The sequence below is a fragment of the Schistocerca gregaria genome, chromosome 1, assembly GCF_023897955.1.
Source record: "Schistocerca gregaria isolate iqSchGreg1 chromosome 1, iqSchGreg1.2, whole genome shotgun sequence".
Taxonomy (NCBI): Eukaryota; Metazoa; Arthropoda; class Insecta; order Orthoptera; family Acrididae; genus Schistocerca; species Schistocerca gregaria.
This window is the reverse complement of record NC_064920.1, coordinates 410,722,124-410,745,357: the sequence shown is the minus strand read 5'-3', so window position 1 is coordinate 410,745,357 and position 23,234 is coordinate 410,722,124. Positions and strand designations below refer to the sequence as shown.

General features: G+C 40.4%; 1 protein-coding gene across 1 annotated transcript in view; it reads left to right on the top strand.

Annotated features, from left to right (window-relative positions):
- Nucleotides 1-23,234, top strand: part of LOC126349734 (exocyst complex component 8) — a 120,396-nt gene that overhangs the window by 43,315 nt on the left and 53,847 nt on the right. The window contains exons 7-10 of the mRNA XM_050002455.1: nt 1,025-1,214; nt 13,567-13,711; nt 16,455-16,635; nt 19,637-19,767. Coding sequence (XP_049858412.1) covers nt 1,025-1,214; nt 13,567-13,711; nt 16,455-16,635; nt 19,637-19,767 — 647 coding nt within the window. The remainder of the gene's footprint in view (nt 1-1,024; nt 1,215-13,566; nt 13,712-16,454; nt 16,636-19,636; nt 19,768-23,234) is intronic.

The following is a 23,234-nucleotide window of genomic DNA, read 5'->3' as shown; positions in this document are numbered from 1 at the left end:
CCTAGTGTATTGGAAGATGTTGCTAAGTATATATATTCCACTTTGTGTGAAAGAAAATTGCTTGGCTGTTTGATGATGAGGACATAACATGGACTTAAATTCATTAACATTCAAACCTGACTACAGTATAGCAGAAGCAGGTGGAAACTGTGCAACACATTGTAGTGATGACAGTAAATTAACAACCCACACAGTAGTGGTGCTTCAGTAAGTTCTGGGTAGGCTAATGTGGCTCTGTATAAGTTTGATGGAGATTACATTATATCAGATTCTTGATCTTGCAACTGAACAGTGAGCAATGAAGAAGACACATGAGTTCCCCTTGAAGGCAGTGATCATCATCACATACGTACTCTTGGAGTGTGTATTTCTCCAAATTTTTCATAACAAAACCTACTGGTGTTGCACAAAGCAGTGATCTGCAAAAACTGAATTAGACCATAATCATCATTTGTCTGGAGGGTAGTTAGATGCCAGAAAGTCCAGTCATATTAAAAAATTAAAGGTAAGCATGGTTGTTAGTCCTCTGCTGCTATTATTCATAATTCATTTTTGTAAACTGCTGAAAGAGTTAACAACAAACACTACTATAATCTGTCATACAAAATATATAAAAATCACATGTTGAGCTCAAGTGAGTGGTTTATGACAATGTGAAAGTCCGAGGCAGCAATGAAGCTCTTCTAGATTAATTAAATGCACCAGCTCTCTATTTCCAAAAAATTGTATGATTTTGTGTGGAGAGAGTTTGATCACTGGAATAGCTGTTACAGTGATTTTGATATGTTTGTGTTGGCCCCCAACACCAAACTATAACCAAAGCAGCTTCGATATACATACATTGTAGGAAGTGTATGCAATCAAAAAATACTTACTTTCTTGTTTTCTCTAATTCTTTAATCTTTTACGTATTTCTGTTACATGTATAATTTGTTAGTTTTAGTCGCAGCATTTTATAACGTATAGCTCAAACAAATTACTATGACCTTTAATTATACTGTAATAATGCATTCTTATTTCCCAGCATTTGAGGATTCAGAAGACAGTATTCCTGAGCTAGAACTACCAGACTGGCTTTTAGAAGTACCTGAAGACCTTGATGTATGCATTGCCCAGCGCCATTTTGAAGATGCTTACAATTTGCTTGAACGAGCTCGAGATTTTCTGGACAAAAATTCTGGTAGAGGCAGTGATGCAGTAATTATTGATATCCGGTAAACACATACTTGTTCTTGGTTGAATTTGTATATATATGTAGTATACGTGTTACATAAATAATAAGGCTGCATTAAAACAAATTGTTTTTATTGTGATGTCTTGCATGTAGAAGGTAAATGTGGAATAAACTCTGAACACCGAACTCTAATTTACAGTGTGTTTTTGGTTGCTTTAAATATCTATATACACAACACAGTTTCCTTCATACAATTGTTCTTTGTGTAAGTGTAGGCTTCTGTGGCTATTGTCACAATCAATAAAAATTTTCTTGGTCTGTGATGGCATTGTCAGTGTGCTCACAGACTCCAAATAATTTTAATGAACTGTTCTTTGTGTTTGTCACTTTGAGCTTGAATTACTTCATTTAGAAGTAATATAATACATTGCCTGATCATTGAATTATGTTCAAGGGTCTTACACAAAATAGATTTTCCATTAGTGATCCAGCACAGCAGAGTTATGAAAGGATGTTGCTCCTGTTCTTGTGATAGAAACACACACACTACTTGTTAAAGTGTCTCAAAACATTGAAAGTGCAGTCTTTATTATTAAAATCATTCCTAAAATGACACAGCTAATGACTCAGTATATAATCATATTGGAAGGAAATGTAGCTACTTATGAAAATCCATAATACTGCAGTTTGTAGCAAATCTACAAGAAGATGGGAATATTAACACTCAGTTGTCCTACGTGAATTAGTTTCAGTATTTTATGTTTTAAACTTGTCCCTATGCCTTGTGACTTCAGAGGCTGTTGTTACTGTATTGCAAATACTAATACCTTGAGTGGAATTCACAAGGGTGTTTTGATAAACATTAGTAACAAAATCAAAATATAAAATAAACAAAATACTAAAAACATTATTGATTTATAGTGCAATTCTTATCACATGGCCTTAATAGCAGTGCACACTTCTGTTTGTAGCTGAAAAGTATTCTGTTGTAAGAAGCAGTTGAATTCTCATATCTTTTTACATCTTGCCTAATACCTATCTTTGTAGTAAGATGAGAAGAGCACGTGAATTTGTGTGCTGAGATTGGTGAGGGAACCTTGTTATAGCAATTCCCCATCACACACCTCAGCTGCAAAGTGAGAGAGCTTTATCTTTTTAATGGGATCCATATCTTCAGTGTTTGCATGTTTGTTGTATTTAAAAACTGTGTTAGTGTTTATAACTTTGGAGATACATTGAAAGTTTCAGAACTGAAGGAAACTCTCTCTCTCTCTCTCTCTCTCTCTCTCTCTCTCTCTCTCTCTCTCTCTCTCTCTCTATGATTCTCCAGCTTAACTTCAGACATTATTATTATTATTATTATTATTATTAATCATATGGCAGTTACACATTATATCAGATACACAAATAAAATATGTACATATTTTACAAAGTTAAAGACATATTATTTATATAATTCATCACATTTGCTGTAGTGTCCAAGGAGTCTGAAGGGTTTCCAGGGTATGAATTTTGGGGACACTCTTCAACAATATTTCTGACAATCTGTCTCGGGAAACCACAGACAAAATTCATAGTGGTGGTCTTTCTCCACCTGTGCAGTAGGTCATCATGTCTCCCATGATTAGTCCAGATCCTGTTGAATGTACTCGGTGCCATCTGGGGCAGATTAAGCTCCCATGGTTTGTTGTTGACTTGAAGACAGCTATGGAGCTATGGTGAAGTATTATAACATTATTTTGGCCAAGCTTAGTGGAGATTCACCTTCGATCCACCAGTTAAGTGGATGAGGTGTGCGATGGGGAAGTGCTATAACAAGGTTCCCCCACTACTCTCAGCACATGAATTCACATGCTCTTCTCATCATACTAGAAAGATGTATAAGTGGGAGTGCCAGAGCAGTCTGTTGTTTCGGGTAGCAAGTATGTCCTCAAGAATTGGCAGCTGCTGGTTGTTGAGGATTTTTTTTTTTATATTCCCTGGAAAGGATATTCCTTCTCCTCAGGTTAAGTGATGGAATTCAGCTCAGGGTAGGCAGGAAGAATACTGGAGTGGACTTGATTGGGCACAATCCACATTGTTTCATTTAGCAGGGCTGCAGTATTCTGCTACTGAGTCAACAAGGTCCAGGGCAGATGATCATAAGCACAAAGCTGCAGAACTCCATGTTGTACTACATATTTCTTGACTTCGGCTTAGCTACAGTCTGTTAAATGCTGTTCAAATGGCAGCATTCTGTCAAGTATAACTCCAAGGTACTGTGGATATTTGTTATTGGCCAGGCGAGTACCCTGGAATAATATGTCGTTTTCTGTTGGCTGGGATATTATTCAGTTGAAAGCTACATTCAGTTTTGTCATGGTTCGCTTGAAGTGCCCATTTATCAAAATATTGTTCCATTACACTTAGTTCTTTTGTTAATATATTTGTTATTACTCAGTCATCAGCATAACCAAAATTCCCAGACCGAGTGGCTTGCTTATTGGCAATATACTAGTTAAATAGTGGCAGAGCTGGGATTGAGCCATGAGGTAGGTCATTGTTGAGAATCTTCTGCTCTCTAGTGATATTGCATATGATTACCTGAAATGGCCTGTCAGTCAATATGTTGTTAAGAAGTTGTGCTGTTGTGCAGGGTGTTGCATGGAACAGCTGATAGAGAGCACCCTGCCTCCACTCAGTATCATTAGCTGCAGGCAGATCAATGAATAAAGCAGAGATCTTAGATGTTTTTGGAATCCAGCATCTACGTAAGTTGTCACTGAAAGTACATGATCCACACACCTCTTGTTTGGTCAGAATCCAGTCTGTTCAGCAGGAATTTTTCCAAGTATCTCATACATATTCTCTTATATAGGAGTCTCTCAAGTAATTTGTAAATCAGAAGGGAAATAGGCCAATAACTTTGAGGTCTGATGTTAGGTTTACCTGGTTTTGAGATACCAGTGATATTTGTTTGTTTCATAAGTCATGGACTGGACCCTGTTTGCACAGTGTTGGAGAAAAATTAGGCTAACCATGTTTCAACATATTTGCAACACTGCAGAATGAATTCTGGATGTATACCACTGAAACATGGGGCTTCAGCTTATTTAATGTCCTTTGAAGTTGTTGAAATGTCATTGAGAGTGAATGGGAGAGAATATGGGCTGTGATGTGAAATTCCACCATCATCGTTCTTCATTTTCACTTCACTTGTATAGTGTGAGGTTGGGAAATAGATGATTTTGATCATGGATGGATAACAGGTGGCCTGTGGGCCATGTTCACCCCGTAATTGGATTCAATCTAGCCCATGGAAGAAATTCTGAGTGAATACAAAATGAATGTAATCTCAAAGAAACACATTTTTAGGCATAATTTGTTAACATGGAATGCCAGGGAAGGGGTGATATTCATTTCAGTGTGTTACCCCTTCAACATTAACTTCATGGAAGTCATATTTTGACTTCAAGCACTAGGAGTTTTCCTGTCCCATTCTGACAAGGTAGCCTGCAATCTGAAGTAAGTGAATCAGGTCCACAGGCCACCAGAGGTTGCCCATGCCTGTTGTAAATGTTGGGGTACTGTGTGGAGCCAGCTGTGTTCAGTTTTATGAGGTGGTTGTTGTTGTGTTGTGTTATTTGATTTGTTCCTTCCAGATTTCTGCTTGATTGAAGTCACGTTTTTCTATGGTGTCCAGCCATTTCTGGCAGCATGTGGCATCAAGACTATGCAACATTTTGTCTGCTATTTCTTGTTTTCCAGTTGAGAGGACGTCCCCACACAGTTTCTCACCAACCATCCAGAAATGTGCTCCTGCTGTGCATAGTAATGCACCGAAAAATCTTCCATAGTTATTGTGCAAGGGATGAATCCATCCTAAGATCTTATGAAGGTTGTTAAAGAAGTCGGACCAGTTTGCTTTCTGATAGTTCCAGAGTGGGCGGGATTTGGACTCTGTCAGCGAGATCTGCAGGCCCGCTTCCATCACTACTAAATGATGCTGATTGTTTAGAAAGTCAGGCAGAACTCTTTCTGTGATTGCTAGTGGCTGGAGATTATCATTTGAAGATACAAAACATAGATCAAAATTGCACTTTGCCTCCAAGAAGCTGATCTAAATGTGAATTGGTTCTCGGCATCAAAAAATAGGTGGGGAATGTGTTCTTCCCATGAAATTAAAGCTTCTCCATTGGAGGCATACTTCCATTGCTCATGATGGCTGTTGAAATCATATGTGAAAATAGAAGTGTGTGTGTGAAGGCCATAGAACTGCGGAAGTTTGTAGATATTTACAATATGTAAATCTCCAGTTTTTGTAGCTACTTTGTGGATATTGTTAGAGGTTCCTTTTGAGATTAAGAAAGCTTTTCTCTCTCTCTCTCTCTCTCTCTCTCTCTCTGTCATTAGTTAATCTTCATTATTTGCAAGTGTTTCTTGGATAGCGATAGCAATCACATCAACATTATTTTGCAAGTGGAGGGTTGATAAACCTTTGCATTTAGATGTGCTTACACTCTCTATTTTAATCTGTAAAATTATAGTATTTGGTCTGAAATATCTAGGTCCTTGGTCTTTAAAAGAACTGTTGTAGATGTTACGTACCCAAGTGATGTGTTGTGCTAAATCATAGGGATTGTCTAGCAGCCAATTTTGTTGGTTGTGTAGCATCATTCAGAGGTCACTTGTTGTGTATTTTGAGGTTATATCTTCTTATGGAAAGTAACAGCAACCTCCAGCTTTGGAAAGAAAAGTAGCTTTTAATGATTTTGATATGCTTGACTGAGTTTGAGGTCTCGTCTCTCATTAACATGTGTTTTACTAGTCAGGGACCACAGTTATACTATGAATGCAGAACTCCATACAGTGTAAATAAAATAGAAAGAAACTTCCATATGGGAAAAATATATTAAAAACAAAGATTCCAAGACTTACCAAGCGGGAAAGTGCCGGCAGACAGGCACAATGAACAAAACACACAAACACACACACAGAATTACTAGCTTTCGCAACCGATGGTTGCTTCTTCAGGAAGGAGAGGGAAAGACGAAAGGATGTGGGTTTTAAGGGAGAGGGTAAGGAGTCATTCCAATCCCGGGAGCGGAAAGACTTCCCTTAGGGGAAAAAAAGGACAGGTGTACACTTGCGCGCGCGCGCACACACACACACGCGCACACACACGCGCACACACACGCGCACACACACACACACACACACACACACACACACACACACACACACACACATATCCATCCGCACATACACAAACACAAGCAGACATATTTAAAGGCAAGGAGTAAGGGCAGAGATGTCAGTCGAGGCGGAAGTACAGAGGCAAAGAAGTTGTTGAAAGACAGGTGAGGTATGAGCGGCGGCAACTTGAAATTAGCGGAGGTTGAGGCCTGGCGGATATCGAGCAGAGAGGATATGCTGAAGGGCGAGTTCCCATCTCCGGAGTTCGGATAGGTTGGTGTTGGTGGGAAGTATCCAGATAACTCGGACGTTGTAACACTGTGCCAAGATGTGCTGGCCGTGCACCAAGGCATGTTTAGCCACAGGGTGATCCTCATTACCAACAAACACTGTCTGCCTGTGTCCATTCATGCGAATGGACAGTTCATTGCTGGTCATTCCCACATAGAAAGCATCACAGTGCAGGCAGGTCAGTTGGTAAATCACGTGGGTGCTTTCACACGTGGCTCTCCCTTTGATCGTGTACACCTTCCGGGTTACAGGACTGGAGTAGGTGGTGGTGGGAGGGTGCATAGGACAAGTTTTACACCGGGGGCGGTTGCAAGGGTAGGAGCCAGAGGGTAGGGAAGGTGGTTTGGGGATTTCATAGGGATGAACCAAGAGGTTACGAAGGTTAGGTGGACGCGGAAAGACACTCTTGGTGGAGTGGGGAGGATTTCATGAAGGATGGATCTCATTTCGGGGCAGGATTTTAGGAAGTCGTATCCCTGCTGGAGAGCCACATTCAAGGTCTGATCCAGTCCCGGGAAGTATTCTGTCACAAGTGGGGCACTTTTGGGGTTCTTCTGTGTGAGGTTCTGGGTTTGAGGGGATGTGGAAGTGGCTCTGGTTATCTGCTTCTGTACCAGGTCGGGAGGGTAGTTGTGGGATGCGAAAGCTGTTTTCAGGTTGTTGGTGTAATGGTCCAGGGATTCAGGACTAGAGCAGATTCGTTTGCCACGAAGGCCTAGGCTGTAGGGAAGGGACCGTTTGATATGGAATGGGTGGCAGCTTTCATAATGGAGGTACTGTTGCTTGTTGGTGGGTTTGATGTGGACGGATGTGTGAAGCTGGCCATTGGACAGATGGAGGTCAACGTCTAGGAAAGTCTACATCTACATCTACATCTACATCTACATCTACATGACTACTCTGCAATTCACATTTAAGTGCTTGGCAGAGGGTTCATCGAACCACAATCATATGGCATGGGATTTGGAGCAGGACCAGGTGAATCTGATGGAACCAAAGGAGTTGAGGTTGGAGAGGAAATTCTGGAGTTGTTCTTCACTGTGAGTCCAGATCATGAAAATGTCATCAATAAATCTGTACCAAACTTTGGGTTGGCAGGCTTGGGTAACCAAGAAGGCTTCCTCTAAGCGACCCATAAATAGGTTGGCATACGAGGGGGCCATCCTGGTACCCATGGCTGTTCCCTTTAGTTGTTGGTATGTCTGGCCTTCAAAAGTGAAGAAGTTGTGGGTCAGGATGAAGCTGGCTAAGGTGACGAGGAAAGAGGTTTTAGGTAGGGTGGCAGGTGTTCGGCGTGAAAGGAAGTGCTCCATTGCAGCGAGGCCCTGGATGTGCGGGATATTTGTGTATAGGGAAGTGGCATCAATGGTTACAAGGATGGTTTCCGGGGGTAATAGACTGGGTACGGATTCCAGGTGTTCGAGAAAGTGATTGGTGTCTTTGATGAAGGATGGGAGACTGCATGTTATGGGTTGAAGGTGTTGATCCACGTAGGAAGAGATACGTTCTGTGGGGGCTTGGTAACCAGCTACAATGGGGCGGCCAGGATGTTTGGGTTTGTGAATTTTAGGAAGTAGGTAGAAGGTAGGAGTGCGAGGTGTCGGTGGGGTCAGGAGTTTGATGGAGTCAGGTGAAAGGTTTTGTAGAGGGCCTAAGGTTCTGAGGATTCTTTGAAGCTCCGCCTGGACAACAGGAATCGGATTACCTTGGCAAACTTTGTATGTAGAGTTGTCTGAAAGCTGACGCAGTCCCTCAGCCACATACTCCCGACGATCAAGTACCACGGTCGTGGAACCTTTGTCAGCTGGAAGAATGATGATGGATCGGTCAGCTTTCAGATCACGGATAGCCTGGGCTTCGGCTGTGGTGATGTTGGGAGTAGGATTGAGGTTTTTCAAGAAAGATTGAGAGGCAAGGCTGGAAGTGAGAAATTCCTGGAAGGTTTGGAGAGGGTGATTTTGAGGAAGAGGAGGTGGGTCCCGCTGTGATGGAGGACGGAACTGTTGCAGGCAGGGTTCAATTTGGATAGTGTCTTGGGGAGTTGGATCATTAGGAGTGGGATCAGGATTATTTTTCTTCGTGGCAAAGTGATATTTCCAGCAGAGACTACGAGTGTAGGACAGTAAATCTTTGACAAGGGCAGTTTGATTGAACCTGGGAGTGGGGCTGAAGGTGAGGCCTTTGGATAGGACAGAGGTTTCGGATTGGGAGAGAGGTTTGGAGGAAAGGTTAACTACTGAATTGGGTCGTTGTGGTTCCAGATTGTGTTGACTAGAATTTTGAGGTGTTGGGGGGAGTGGAGCTGGAAGTGGGAGATTGAGTAGATGGGAGAGACTGGGTCTGTGTGCAATGAGAGGAGGTTGAGGTTTGTTGGAAAGGTTGTGGAGGGTGAGTGAGTTGCCTTTCCGGAGGTGGGAAACCAGGAGATTGGATAGTTTTTTGAGGTGGAGGGTGGTATGCTGTTCTAATTTGCGGTTGGCCTGTAGGAGGATGCTATGTACAGCCGGTGTGGATGTGGGAGAGGAAAGATTGAGGACTTTGATTTGGGATAGGAGTTGACGGGTGTGTTCATTGGCCGAGTCGATGTATAGGATTAGGCGAGTGAGGGCTATGGATTGTGCTGTTTGGAACTGGTATAAGGACTGATGGAAAGAAGGATTGCAGCCAGAGATGGGAACTTTAAGTGTGAGGCCTTTGGGAGTAATGCCAAATGTCAGACAAGCCTGAGTAAATAAAATATGGGAGCGTAATCTGGCTAGGGTGAAGGCATGTTTGCGGAGGGAATGTAAATAAAATTTAATGGGGTCGTTGTAGGGATGTTGTGAGGTTGACATGGTATTAGAAGGTGGAAAGGGTAATATGAGGTTAAAGTGAAAGTAAATAGAAATTTATATAGGGAGAGATAAAGGTGTGGAAAAAGTCGAAAAAGTGTTGGTATGGGAACTCGCCCTTCAGTATATCCTCTCTTCTCGATATCCGCCAGGCCTCAACCTCTGCTAATTTCAAGTTGCCGCCGCTCATACCTCACCTGTCTTTCAACAACGTCTTTGCCTCTGTACTTCTTCCTCGATTGACATCTCTGCCCTTACTCTTTGCCTTTAAATATGTCTGCTTGTGTTTGTGTATGTGCGGATGGATATGTGTGTGTGTGTGTGTGTGTGTGTGTGTGTGTGTGTGTGTGTGTGTGTGTGTGTGTCCGCGCACGCGAGTGTACACCTGTCCTTTTTTTCCCCCTAAGGGAAGTCTTTCCGCTCCCGGGATTGGAATGACTCCTTACCCTCTCCCTTAAAACCCACATCCTTTCGTCTTTCCCTCTCCTTCCTGAAGAAGCAACCATCGGTTGCGAAAGCTAGTAATTCTGTGTGTGTGTTTGTGTGTTTTGTTCATTGTGCCTGTCTGCCGGCGCTTTCCCGCTTGGTAAGTCTTGGAATCTTTGTTTTTAATATAGAACTCCATACAGTATATTACATACCCATTAATATGAGAAGCCTACACTCTTAACATTTTCATGGTGGCTGTTTTCTGTCACATTTCCATTAATTCTGGTGGATATTTGTTCCGAAGAAATCTCAAGTGGCTGTATGGAGCATGCCTGACTAGGGTTGCTTGTATGACCACATTTAAATACATTTATCAGTGATGAACAGCTCTATTTATTGGTGCAAAGATTCATTAAAATTCCCCTCAATCAGTTTGTGTCTGGGCCACACTTAAATTTTTCTTTATTGCTGCTCAATACTTGCATTAATCAGTTTTTAAGAAACATGTGACACCAATCAGTTAATGTAATTACCAACAAAAGGCTGTGTATTGTGTGTGTTTGGAAAATGGAACTAAACCATTGCAAGACTTTTCTTGCTGACAGTCATACTGCTTAATATTATTTACGTAGCCTGCTACTTATCTTGAGGGGACAAAATTCCAGGCCCTCCCAAGAGACACACGAAAAATTATCCAGAACTTTTAGTTCCTTCCACAGGAAAGAGGGATAGGTTAAGGAAGGTTGGACAAGAGGAATAGGCCACTGAGTGCCTAGGTTGAGGGGTCTACCTGTAATGAGGATGGGGAGACAAAAGTCTGTGTTTAATGAGAATACATACAGTTCATTTTAACTTAGAAACATAAAGCTCATTACAACTGATCCATTTTTACATTAATTGAGTTGGTATGAGAGCATGAAAAGCATAAGTGTCATTTAGGCATAATTATATAGTGTTCAGTCTTTAACATTTTCTATAAGCTGTAATAAATCAAACTTTAATAGTTGTTCTGACATGTCACACAGTGATGAGCTAGAACATTATGATAACCGCACCTGCAAGACTGACTGCCACCTGGCAGTATTTTAGATGGATGAAATTGTAAGGAAAAGTTGGGAAATCCATTAATGACTTTGACAAAAGGGTGAGATTTTTATGGCCCAGAACCTGGGAATGAGCATCTCAGAAATGATGGAGCTGGTTAGCTATTTGTGGGTTACTGTCATGAGCACCTATGGAAAGTGGTTGAAAGATGGAAAAATCACAAGTAAGCAATAAGATGTTGGACGTCCACACCTTGTAGAATGTGGCGGTCATAGATTTGCCCAACCTGTAAACCAAGATTGGCGTCATTTTATGACATATCCGACAACAGAGTACAGAATTGGTGCCAGCAAATGTGTTTTGGAAGACACTGTTTTGTGCACATTGTTGAACTTATGGTTCTGCAGCAGATGGCACCTACATGTTCCCAAGTTGACCCAATGATATCGTAAGTTATGTTTGCAGTGGGCATGAGACCGTCAAGATTGGGCTGTGGACCAATGCAGACGTGTCACCTGATGGACTGAATCACATTTATTGTTACACCAGATTAATTGTTGCTTTCAGATACATTCTCAGCTAGGTGAATGGATGCTGGAAATGTGCACTGTGCCATAGATGAAGGCCAGTGGGGCCAATATTATTCTATGGGGGGGGGGGGGGGGGGGGGGGACTTTCACCAGGGCTCCATGGAGCCTGGGGTAGTAATAAAAGATACTACGACGGCTGTGAACTACATGAACATTGTTGCAGATCCCTTACAACTCTTCACACTTCGTGTCTACCCTGATGGTGATGGCATCTTCCCGAAGGATAACTCTGTTTGTCACAAGACCGGTATCATGCCAGAGTAGTTTGGGGAGCATGATAGTGAACTCATATTGGCATTGTGGCCACCAGATTTGTGTGATCTGAACCCTATGGAACACATTGTGATGCTATCAGGTGTCATATCTCTACTCACAAACCCCCGACCTGTCATTTACAAGAATTGCATGATCTGTGTTAAACATCTGGTACCACATTACTCTGGAAACCTACCAAGGACTTGTTGAATCCATTCCATACAGAATCTCCTCTATGTTGCGTTCCAAAGATGGGCCAATGCATTGTTAAGTGAGTGGTCATATTGTTTTGGGTCATCTGTATACTTAATCCTTACATTGGTATTTGTTGAACGCTTCTTAACTGCAGACTAAAATTTATGCTTTTACCAGTTATGATGTGCAGCTTTCTGAAAATATCAGACTAGTCCATTTTCCCTTATGGGCCATACAGGCACAAAAATTGTTTGTATACAGTTTGAGCTACTCTTTCTAACACTTTCTCTTCTGTGTAATGTGTACATACTTGACTTTAATCTCTTTTACTGCAAATAAACCCCTTTCCCGATTCAATGTACACTTGTCTTGCCTGGCCTGAGCAAACAGTATGTCTGACTTATTGGGTGCTAGCCTCTTGGGGCCACTGGGATAATACATGTCATTAATTATGGTCTTCCTATGTCCTTTGATTACAAATCTGAATAATAATTGTGGGATCTTGAGTAACATGATTAGTGGTATTGTGAAATGATAAATTATGTTTATAATAGATAATGAGCCTGGCACTGTCTAATTCTGATGTGTGCTGGTAGACATTTCTCCTCCTTATATGAGACTTAATATGATCTCACAAACAACAAAAATATTAAACTGTATTTCCCGAATGAGGAATCGGATGCATAAATTTTTCATAACTATAGAATGTAGAAGGAATTACTTTTTCATATTTTGTGCAGTTTGCATAGTCATTCATCTAATATACTTATGTCAATGTGAGGATCTTCAAGCTGTTGCTATTTTAATAGTCAATAGTGTATATGCCTGTATTAGCAGAAGTAATTATGTAGCAAGTTGTGGGAATATCAGAAATATCCCCCTCTGCTACCTATAACAAGTGGTGGAAAACATGCCAAGCTATTTTTAAACTTAATCAAACAATAGAAACTACAGGTTTGAAAAGAATAGATTGCTATTCACCATATAGTGGAGATGTTGCGTCAAGACAGGCACAACAAAAAAACTGCTGAACATGTGAGCTTTTAGCCAAAAGGCTTTTTTCTAACATAGAAACACACACATTCACGCAAGCACAATTCACACACACATGGCCACATTCTCTGTCTGGTCCGTGGCCAGAGACAGTTTTGTATGTGTGAGTAGTGCATGCAGGAATATGTGTGTGTGTTTTTTACTGTAGAAGAAGACGTCATGGTCAAAAGCTCACTTGTTTAGCAGTCTTTCTCTTGTGCCTGTCTGCAACTCGACATCTCCATTATTTTGTGAGTAGCAGTCTTCCTTTTTTTATCTATACAGCTAATTTATTTTGTCATAAATTGATTGTTTTCATTGTTATATTAGCCTATCTTTTTCATATTGTTGTCATTATTTTTAAACTTAAGAGACTGGCATATTAGCTATGTCATATTTTTCTTTCTTTCTGTCTCTTTTGTTCCTCAAACATGAGCTTATCAATGCATTTTTATTGTTAACAGTATCATAAAACCTATAGTATGTCCTTAACTAAGTACATAAATAAAGGCTTGTCAGTGTTAATGTTTATTGTCCATTTATATTATAGGCGAAAGGTAGAAACTCGTGTGAAAGCACTGACTGATGTGTTAACAAAGGAACTGACTGTTTCACCTGACAAATCATTGCAAGGGGGACTGAGAGCTGCAAGGAGAGCAGTTAGATTGCTAAACAAGTTATCATGTTCTACTCAGGTAAGTGGTTATTACTACAGTAAAATTTTTTACACTGCTTCTCTTATTTGAAAGATTCAGTTTCAAAACCAATTCTAGTCAAACTGTGCTTAAATATCTGTTGCAATACAAGAGAAGGAAAATTGCATATAATGGAGATGCTAAGTCGCAATAGGCACAACAAAAAGATTCACACAATTATAGCTTTCGGCCATCGAGGACTTCGTCAGCAGTAAAACACACACACACATTCACACACACACGCAAACGCAACTTGCACACACGTCTACAGTCTGAGAGAACTGAAACCACACTGAATCTTTTTGTTGTGCCTATCGTGACTCAGCATCTCCACTATATGGTGAGTAGCAGCTTTCCTTCCCTGGTATTGTTACATTCCATCCTGGATTTTTCATTGTTTAATATCTGTTGGTTTTCTTCCATTATTCCTTATTAATATTGTAATGTTTTCTGTAGCAGTCTCTATCTAGTTGATGTTTTCATGTTTCTCAAAATAGAACTTTCAGTTTGATGGGCTTTAATATAAGTGAAAAACACACACACACACACACACACACACACACACACACACACACACACACACACACACACACACACACAGAGAGAGAGAGAGAGAGAGAGAGAGAGAGAGAGAGAGGCAAAAGATGTTTGGAGACTAAAAGTCTTTATGTGTGTTATGCTTTGTGTGTTTTGACAGCTGGGTGCTAACAGTCAGCACTTTTTTGCATTCCTGTTTGCTGTTAAATTTCTCCTGCATACAGGAAATCCCCTTATTATTTGTGTTTGAATGATGCATTTGATTTCTGACATGCAATACTGGAACTTGTAAAACGAACACTTGTAAATGATGTAATGTAATAATATCATGTATTAGAGTGGGACTAGAACAGAGGGCAAGACTGGCAGTTATTCAAAGCACTGTCCTGTAAACTGAGCATGGCTGATTTATTGGAGCACTGCCAGTAGTATTTGGCTTACTGAAACATTGCTATCTTGTTTAGAAAATTGTACTGGATTCATACATATTGTAGATGTGCCAGGGTGGTGTTAATAGGCACAATTCAGATAATTAATTTAATTTCATGGAGCTCATATTGTGGAGCAGTGGGAAACTGGATGGTCCTGAAGAATTGCCAGACATGTTGGAGATGATCTGCCAAATATTTGTCAGTGTTCGTGCTAGTGATCTATTGCTCTTTTTCTGACTGGCACATACATATTGATTTCTGGACTTATCATGTCAGATGAAAAGCCGTTAGTGACTGCACAGTTACCACTGTGCTGGCCACATGTAATGATATGCAAGGCACATCTGGAAAAATGAATGATGCACAATTTGTTCATGGTAATGAGTCTAATTCTGCCTTGGTGCCGCTGATTTTGAGTGCAGCATCAAATATTAAGGTGAGAGCTATTGGATTGTGGCAGGCAGCAAATTATAGATCCAAGAACCCATAGTTTGCAGTGACCATGTTAGGTATTTGTTGAGGAAGCACTGAAGAATGCAGGATGCATCCAGTATGTTATAAAGCCCATTCTGTGACCACTTCTATGATGTTAGGAAGAACTTCTCTCCTAACAGGATTCTGTTAATTCACACACTTAGCGTTTTATCCAAGTGTTCACCAAGATGTTCATCAACTTCCCTGACTGGCATGACTACCATGTTTAACCACTGATCATGTCTGAGGCAGTGTGGCGTAGCATCTGACACAACCTGTATTACTGGCAACATCTGTTGACCAACTGCTGTTACAAGTAGAATTAGTGTGGAATAGCCCTTCCCAAGGTAACATCGAACACCTCTACCATCACTTTTATGCTTTTATGCACTGTTGGAGAACTTTATTGTAGTTAAAACAGGCACTGTAATCATTGTGTAAGAATCATTCTGTAAGTATGTTGATATCTTATCACCATTTATGGAAACAATTTGAATAATAAGAGGAGATAAAAATCCTTTAGTCATGTCAGATGATTGGTGCAGATTGTTCATTTTCCACTACTATATTTAAGATGTGTGTATGTATTCATGTGCGTGTGTGTGTTTAAAAACCTATGTGAGAATACTTTCTGTAGTATACTTGTGATTGGCTTGATGGTTCAGTGATAAAAGTACCAGGTTGTGGATCTGAAGGACTTGAGTTTGATCCTCAGTGAGTCCTAGGGTTTTTATCTGTAACATATCACTTTTTTTACCCTTAGGAATGTTTATTAATCTGAAGTCAAGTTACACCCTGATCTGGAGTCCATGTTAAATTGTAGATGCCAGTGTATGAGTAACTGGCTTGGTAGGTCAGTTAAAAGGATGGATGGAGGCAACTGCATGCCATCCCGAATAGGAGCATACCTGGTAAAGCACTGTGCTGTTCAAACTAAACTTCAGGTTGATGGCAGCTTTGCTTTACTACGGTTTTAATGACAGTTTAGTGAACTTATAGCCCTGTAAAGAAATTGGGAACAAAAAGAAAACATACAGGACTGATAAGAATATTTAAAGTAATTTACCTGCATTTTGATATGTAATTGCGCATATAAAAAAATTATTTTCTTGCTGTTTATTGCAGAATGGTGTGTAAAATTTAGTGAGTTACCTGTGCCATAATTCAATTTGCAGTTTTGTTTAACTGTTCAAAGTCCTAATAGATTCTCACTTTTCTTTCAAATAGCTACATATTCCAACAACTACCAACTAAGATAATTACTTCCAATTCTTAGTCATAAATGTTTATTTTTCTTACAGGCATGTGATTTGTTCCTGAAGCTGTGTTCGAGTATATTGAAAGCTCAACTAAAACATGTTAAGCGAGAAGGAGCCACTGTACTTTATGTACGTCAGCTTGGAGGCATATTCTTCACAAACTTGGCTGATATGGCCCGTGAGTTTCTGCGTGCTTTTCCAAACTCACCGAGTTGTGCTTCAGGTACACCAATGCTATAACATATTCATTTTTTTACCAATCTGCTGTGGCTAGAAGAAATTTCTTGAGTTCTGTGTGGTGAATGCACATGTTGACAGAACGTGCAAACTTCTGTAAAACTCAACAAATTGGTTAACATTCAACAAAATAATTTTATTGGTACAAACTGAGATATTAGAACTAGTCTTTTAAGTACAAGCAATCCAGAGTATTAATATGTAAAATATGTTAAAGGCAACCACTCACTTGTAGCAAACCAATGCATGGTGCACAGAAAATCATAGCAGTAATTGGCGTCCACCCTAGCTTTGAGGTCTTGCTCTTTTTCTATCAAAGTAAACGTTGTCACTCACACAGTCACCCAAACATGCACTCCCTCGACCACAAGACTGATTATTGACGCTCGATTCTCAAAAGCAGTTGTGTGAGCTGCTGGAGGTGTGGGAGGAGTAGGGCAGGACACAATTAGGGGGCTAGCAGGAAATAGGTGTTCGAACAGATGACTCTGCCACAACACAATAAGACAAAAGGAGTACAAAGAGTAGAGCAAAAAGAGAGATAGGAGGAGGGAGAGGAGTTGAAGGGGAAGGGTGGTGGGAGAAGAGGAAGGTGGAGGTGAAGAGGTACAATGGGATAGAAGGGTGAAGTGCTCAAGAACTAATCCTGTCACGGCACTAAGCCAGAATGAAGTGTTTTAGTGAGTCCAGTTATGGGTTGTAATTGAACCAACTACACCAACAGCTCACTACAAAATGACCAGAATGGCATAAATATCTTTTTAGAGAACTCATTTGTATTGTGTTATTCTTGTACTTAATATTTGCAGTGTTTGGTGACACATCTCTCATTATTCAGAACAAAATGCCTGAAGTGAAGTTCAGAACAGCACATAAGAGAATGACATTTCGCCACAGCTTCTAGCAATGACCTTTACCCCCCCCCCCCTCCCCTCCCCAATAGAGGTGCTTTCTCTATGTCTTCCAAAACACAGCCAAGCAGTAGGGCAGATGAAGACTCTCGACAGCATTGCCCCTTGCTGATTGCCTGTGCTCATGCTTCTCACACCATCTCAGGGACTCGAACCCATATTTCCCATTCGGCTGTCCGAGCATGACTCATGGGTAGACTCAAACTTCCATGTGTCATACCTGTATTCATATATCCTGTGAATGTTATTCGCATGTATGGAGAACATTTTATTTGTAAATCACCGGCTAAGTATTGGCCAATAAATATGAAATTGCAGAGCCTGTATTGTGAAGAAGTATGGTGCAATGTTCATTTGGATATGCATGTGTTTCTAAAGGAAGAGGTACTACAGCTGCAATGAAAGACATGAAGTGTATTTGTATCTGCAAATAAGAACCTCATCCAGCTGTATAATGGAATAATGACATTGGAAATTTGTACCAGACTGGAACTCGAACCTGCATTTCCCACTTTATACAAGCATTCACCTTACCTTCAGGACTGCCCCAAACTCCCATATGTAACCTTTGTCCACATCTTGTAAGGCTTGCATACACGCTATGAGATTCCTGCGAAAGAGGTACATTTGATATGATCATCGTTTTAACCTATCAAGGCATGTAATGCTTATTACGTAATATCACAGTGTCTGTGTTGACAATTCATAGAAACAATGCTCCTTCAGACATTCATGTGTGCATTATCTGGCAGGAATCAGATAATTAGTTTGCGAGCACCACAAGATATGGGTAAGTGTGACAGTTGGAAGTTTTGGTTGCTCCTGAAGACATGCTCAGATAGCCGAAGTGGTTAAGGCAACTGCTCACTTAAAGTGGGAATTCAGGATTCACGTCCCATTCCGGCACTAATTTTCATTGTTGTCATTCCATTATACAGCTGGAGGAGGTTCAAATTCGCAACTGCAATCGTTGCAATGCCTGTCCGTTCATATGAACATACATATGTACGTACATACATACATACATACATAATACATATATACATACATTCGTGCATCTCTGAAGGAACAATTCATCATATTTCATCACAACACAGGCACTGCAATTTCATATTTGTTATTTTCATGGGTTACATCAAGGACTGCCTGTACAGTGTGCAATCAGTGACATCGCTGTCCTTTGTGCACAGGTCAATGAAGCAGTCAGCATTGTTGATGCAGCAGTGCTGGCCTGTACACAGGCAGAACTCGAATATCGCCTTTAAGTTCTTTGAGTGACAAGTGGGGGAAATATTGAAATTCTGGCACAACAGAAAACAACTTTTAAACCTACTAAATGTTTTATAAATACCATGATGGTATATCTCTAACAGTTTTCAAGTTATGGTATTTTGAAATATTAACAGGGATTTACAAGTACCCGTATATATTAGAAAGCAAACACGGATGAAAAGTGAGATTCAACCAGAAAATTAACTGAATAAAATATTCAAATCACAACACAGCTCTCACTGCAATGTCATTGTGAGTAGAAACCACTGACTGTCAGTGATTTTTACTTCTGATAGTGACGACAGAGAGAGAGCTGTTGAAAGCTCGAGTGTTTTAGCCAAAGTGATACTGCTTGAACTGAGAATTTTATACATGCATGCTCACACAACAGACTCAGGGAACACAAGATGAATTATTAGACAGTTTTTTACTTTTGTAGCCCTGACTTCCTCAGTTGTGTGTAATATTAGACAGTTGTTTATGGTAAGGTGATGAGGAATGAACTAACACAAGAAGATGACAATAAAAACCTATGTTCCTGGCTTTATTTGTGACTAAAATATTTAATCATATTGGGCAGGCTTAACACCCCACTCTTCCCTTAGAAAAGGGTTTGTATGTATTAATTGGGGTGGTGTTCCTTTTTTACCTTTCAGATTGTGTGTTAAATTAAATATATAACAATTGGCATTGTCTCTCCAAACATAATTTATAATAAAGCTCTTCTGATAGTACCTATAACATGCATCTAAATTATTCTTGAATATTCCTCTATTCTACTGACATTTTTGTATTTATTTGCAGCATTTGTGGTCTGGGCAAGTTCTGAGCTCACTTTATTCACATCTCATCTTATAAAGCAGGTTTTCATGCCACAATCTGCTATAACAAGCCTTGCAGAAAGTGTAACCTGCATCAGAGGCCAGTGTGACCAGGTAAGTTGCTGTAGAATTTTTTAGACCAGTGTAGCAATAAACTTGAATTACATAAGTAATTAGATGATAATAATAATATTAGTTAAAAATTAATTTTCGATTTTGTAGAGTCTTTTACTGCAAGAAAAAGCATGGGAGAGGATGTTGTTATGGTGGCCGGTATCCTCTTTCTACAACACAAATGCACACATGGATTAATACAGTTCTTTATTAGCATGAATTGGTTACTTTACTTAACTTGAATAGAGTCCATGTGTTGTGGTACAAGCTCATCAGTAATAGTCCTTTTGCAAACTGATATGAAGTACAATTCTGGTTGAGGTAAACTAGTCCCACTATAGTCACTAATCTGGTTGCTATGTACTGTCGTAACCTGTGATGGACTAAACCCACTCTGTGAGTAAACTGACAGAAGCCAAACTGGATGATTGAGTGAGGCTGACAGATTGAGTGAGTGCCTTCCGGCCAGCAGTGGCGGCCTGAATACAAGCTATTGAGAGGGCATTGGCAGCATTTTGCTTGTGGGTGTGTCTCTGCAATTGCAGTTACACGAGTGTTAAGGGTCGACAGAACTCATCTAGCAGTTTCCATCCCCACTCTGGAGTCTGAAGATGACTCCTTCATAGAGTTGAAACTGGTCACTCACTCCAATAAACAATATTTTAACAAGATTGCAATCAAGACTTTTAAATTTTAATTTTAACAAATTTTAAGATCGCTGACTACGTTTTCAAAAATTTCAAAAATCTAATGGGACAAATGACATGTGCAAACTTGGTTCTGCTGGGCCCTGCAATCAAGTACATAAAAGAGCCAATGCGTTCCTGGATCACACCTCATTCCCAGTGCCCACAGTTGCCAACAACTGTGAAAAAAAGAACATCGTGCGGTGCAAAGTGATACTTGTTGATTATTGGTGGCGCTCGATGCTGCTATGGGTGTAGCAAAGGTAGCAGCATCCATTGGTGGTGGCCTTGCAGAAGTTCCACTGATGATTGTCCATCATGTAGGTAGGGAGCAATAGGAGGTGAGAAAAAGTTGCAGCGCCTGTTCCCAAGTGTGGGTGGAGTGAAGCTTTGGCATCTATTGTTTAAAAGTGCATATGAAACATTCTGCTTCTCCGTTGGACTGGGAGTAAAACAGAGCAATTGTTAGATGACGAATGCCATTTCATTCACAGAACTATTCAAAATTATGTGAAGTGAACTGTGGTCCGTTGTCCAACACGAGTACTTCTGGCAAACCTTCTTTGCAAATATGGAGGACAATGCTTGAATGTTGCTATAGGATGTGGTAGAAGCCATATGCACAGCAAATGGGAGCTTGCTAAAAGTGTCTACCACTATCTACTTCTACATCTACATTTATACTCCGCAAGCCACCCAATGGTGTGTGGCGGAGTGCACTTTACATGCCACTGTTATTACCTCCCTTTCCTGTTGCAGTCATGTATGGTTCGCAGGAAGAACGACTGCTGGAAAGCCTCTGTGCTTGCTCAAATCTCTCTAATGTTACATTTGTGATCTCCTGAAGAGGTATAAGTAGGGGAAAGCAATAGATTCTATACCTCATCCAGAAACGCACCCTCTCGAAACCTGGACAGTGAGCTACACCATGATACAGAGCACCTCTCTTGGAGAGTCTGCCACTTGAGTTTGCTAAACATCTCTACAACGCTATCATGCTTACCAAATAACCCTGTGACAAAACACACTGCTCTTCTTTGGATCTTCTCTATCTCCTTTGTCTACCTGACCTGGTATAGATCCCACACTGATGAGCAGTACTCAAGTATAGGTTGAATGAGTGTTTTGTAAGCCACCTCCTTTGCTGATGGACTACATTTTCTAAGGACTCTCCCAGTGAATTTCAAACTGGCACCCACCTTACCAACAATTAATTTTATATGATCATTCCACTTCAAATTGTTCCACACGCATACTCCCAGTTATTTTACAGAAGTAACTGCTACCAGTGTTTGTTCCGCTATCATATAATCATACGATAAAGGATCCTTCTTTCTACGTATTCGAAATACATTACATTTGTCTATGTTAAGGGTCAGTTGCCACTCCCTGCACCAAGTGCCTATCCACTGCAGATCTTCCAGCATTTCACTGCAATTTTCTAATGCTGCACCTTCTCCATATACTACAACATCATCCACGAAAAGCTCCATGGAACTTCCGACACTATCTACTAGGTCATTTATTTATTTATTTATATATTTTTTGGTCATCAGTCTACTGACTGGTTTGATGCAGCCCGCCACGAATTACTTTCCTGTGCTAATCTCTTCATCTCAGAGTAGCACTTGCAACCTACGTCCTCAATTATTTGCTTGACATATTCCAATCTCTGTCTTCCTTTACAGTTTTTGCCCTCTACAGCTCCCTCTAGTACCATGGAAGTCATTCCCTCATGTCTTATCAGTTGTCCTACCATCTTGTCCCTTCTCCTTATCAGTGTTTTTCACATATTCCTTTCCTCTCCGATTCTGCATAGAACCTCCTCATTCCTTACCTTATCAGCCCACCTAATTTTCAACATTCGTCTATAGCACCACATCTCAAATGCTTGGATTGTCTTCTGTTCCGGTATTCCCACAGTCCATGTTTCACTACCATACGATGCTGTACTCCAGACTTACATCCTCAGAAATTTCTTCTTCAAATTAAGGCCGGTATTTGATATTAGTAGACTTCTTTTGGCCAGAAATGCCTTTTTTGCCATAGCGAGTCTGCTTTTGATGTCCTCCTTGCTCCGTCCGTCATTGGTTATTTTACTGCCTAGGTAGCAGAATTCCTCAACTTCATTGACTTCGTTACCATCAATCCTGATGTTGAGTTTCTCGCTGTTCTCATTTCTACTACTTCTCATTACCTTTGTCTTTCTCTGATTTACTCTCAAACCATACTGTGTACTTATTAGACTGTTCATTCCGTTCAGCAGATCATTTAATTCTTCTTCACTTTCACTCAGGATAGCAATGTCATCATCAAATCGTATCATTGATATTCTTTCACCTTGTATTTTAATTCCACTCCTGAACCTTTCTTTTATTTCCATCATTGCTTCCTCGATGTACAGATTGAAGAGTAGGGGCGAAAGGCTACAGCCTTGTCTTACTCCCTTCTTAATACGAGCACTTCGTTCTTGATCGTCCACTCTTATTATTCCCTCTTGGTTATTGTACATATTGTATATGACCCGTCTCTCCCTATAGCTTATCCCTGCTTTTTTCAGAATCTTGAACAGCTTGCATCATTTTATATTGTTGAACACTTTTTCCAGGTCGACAAATCCTATGAACTTGTCTTGATTTTTCTTTAGCCTTGCTTCCATTATTAGCCGTAACGTCAGAATTGCCTCTCTCATTCCTTTACTTTTCCTAAAGCCAAACTCATCGTCACCTAGCGCATTCTCAATTTTCTTTTCCATTCTTCTGTATATTATTCTTGTAAGCA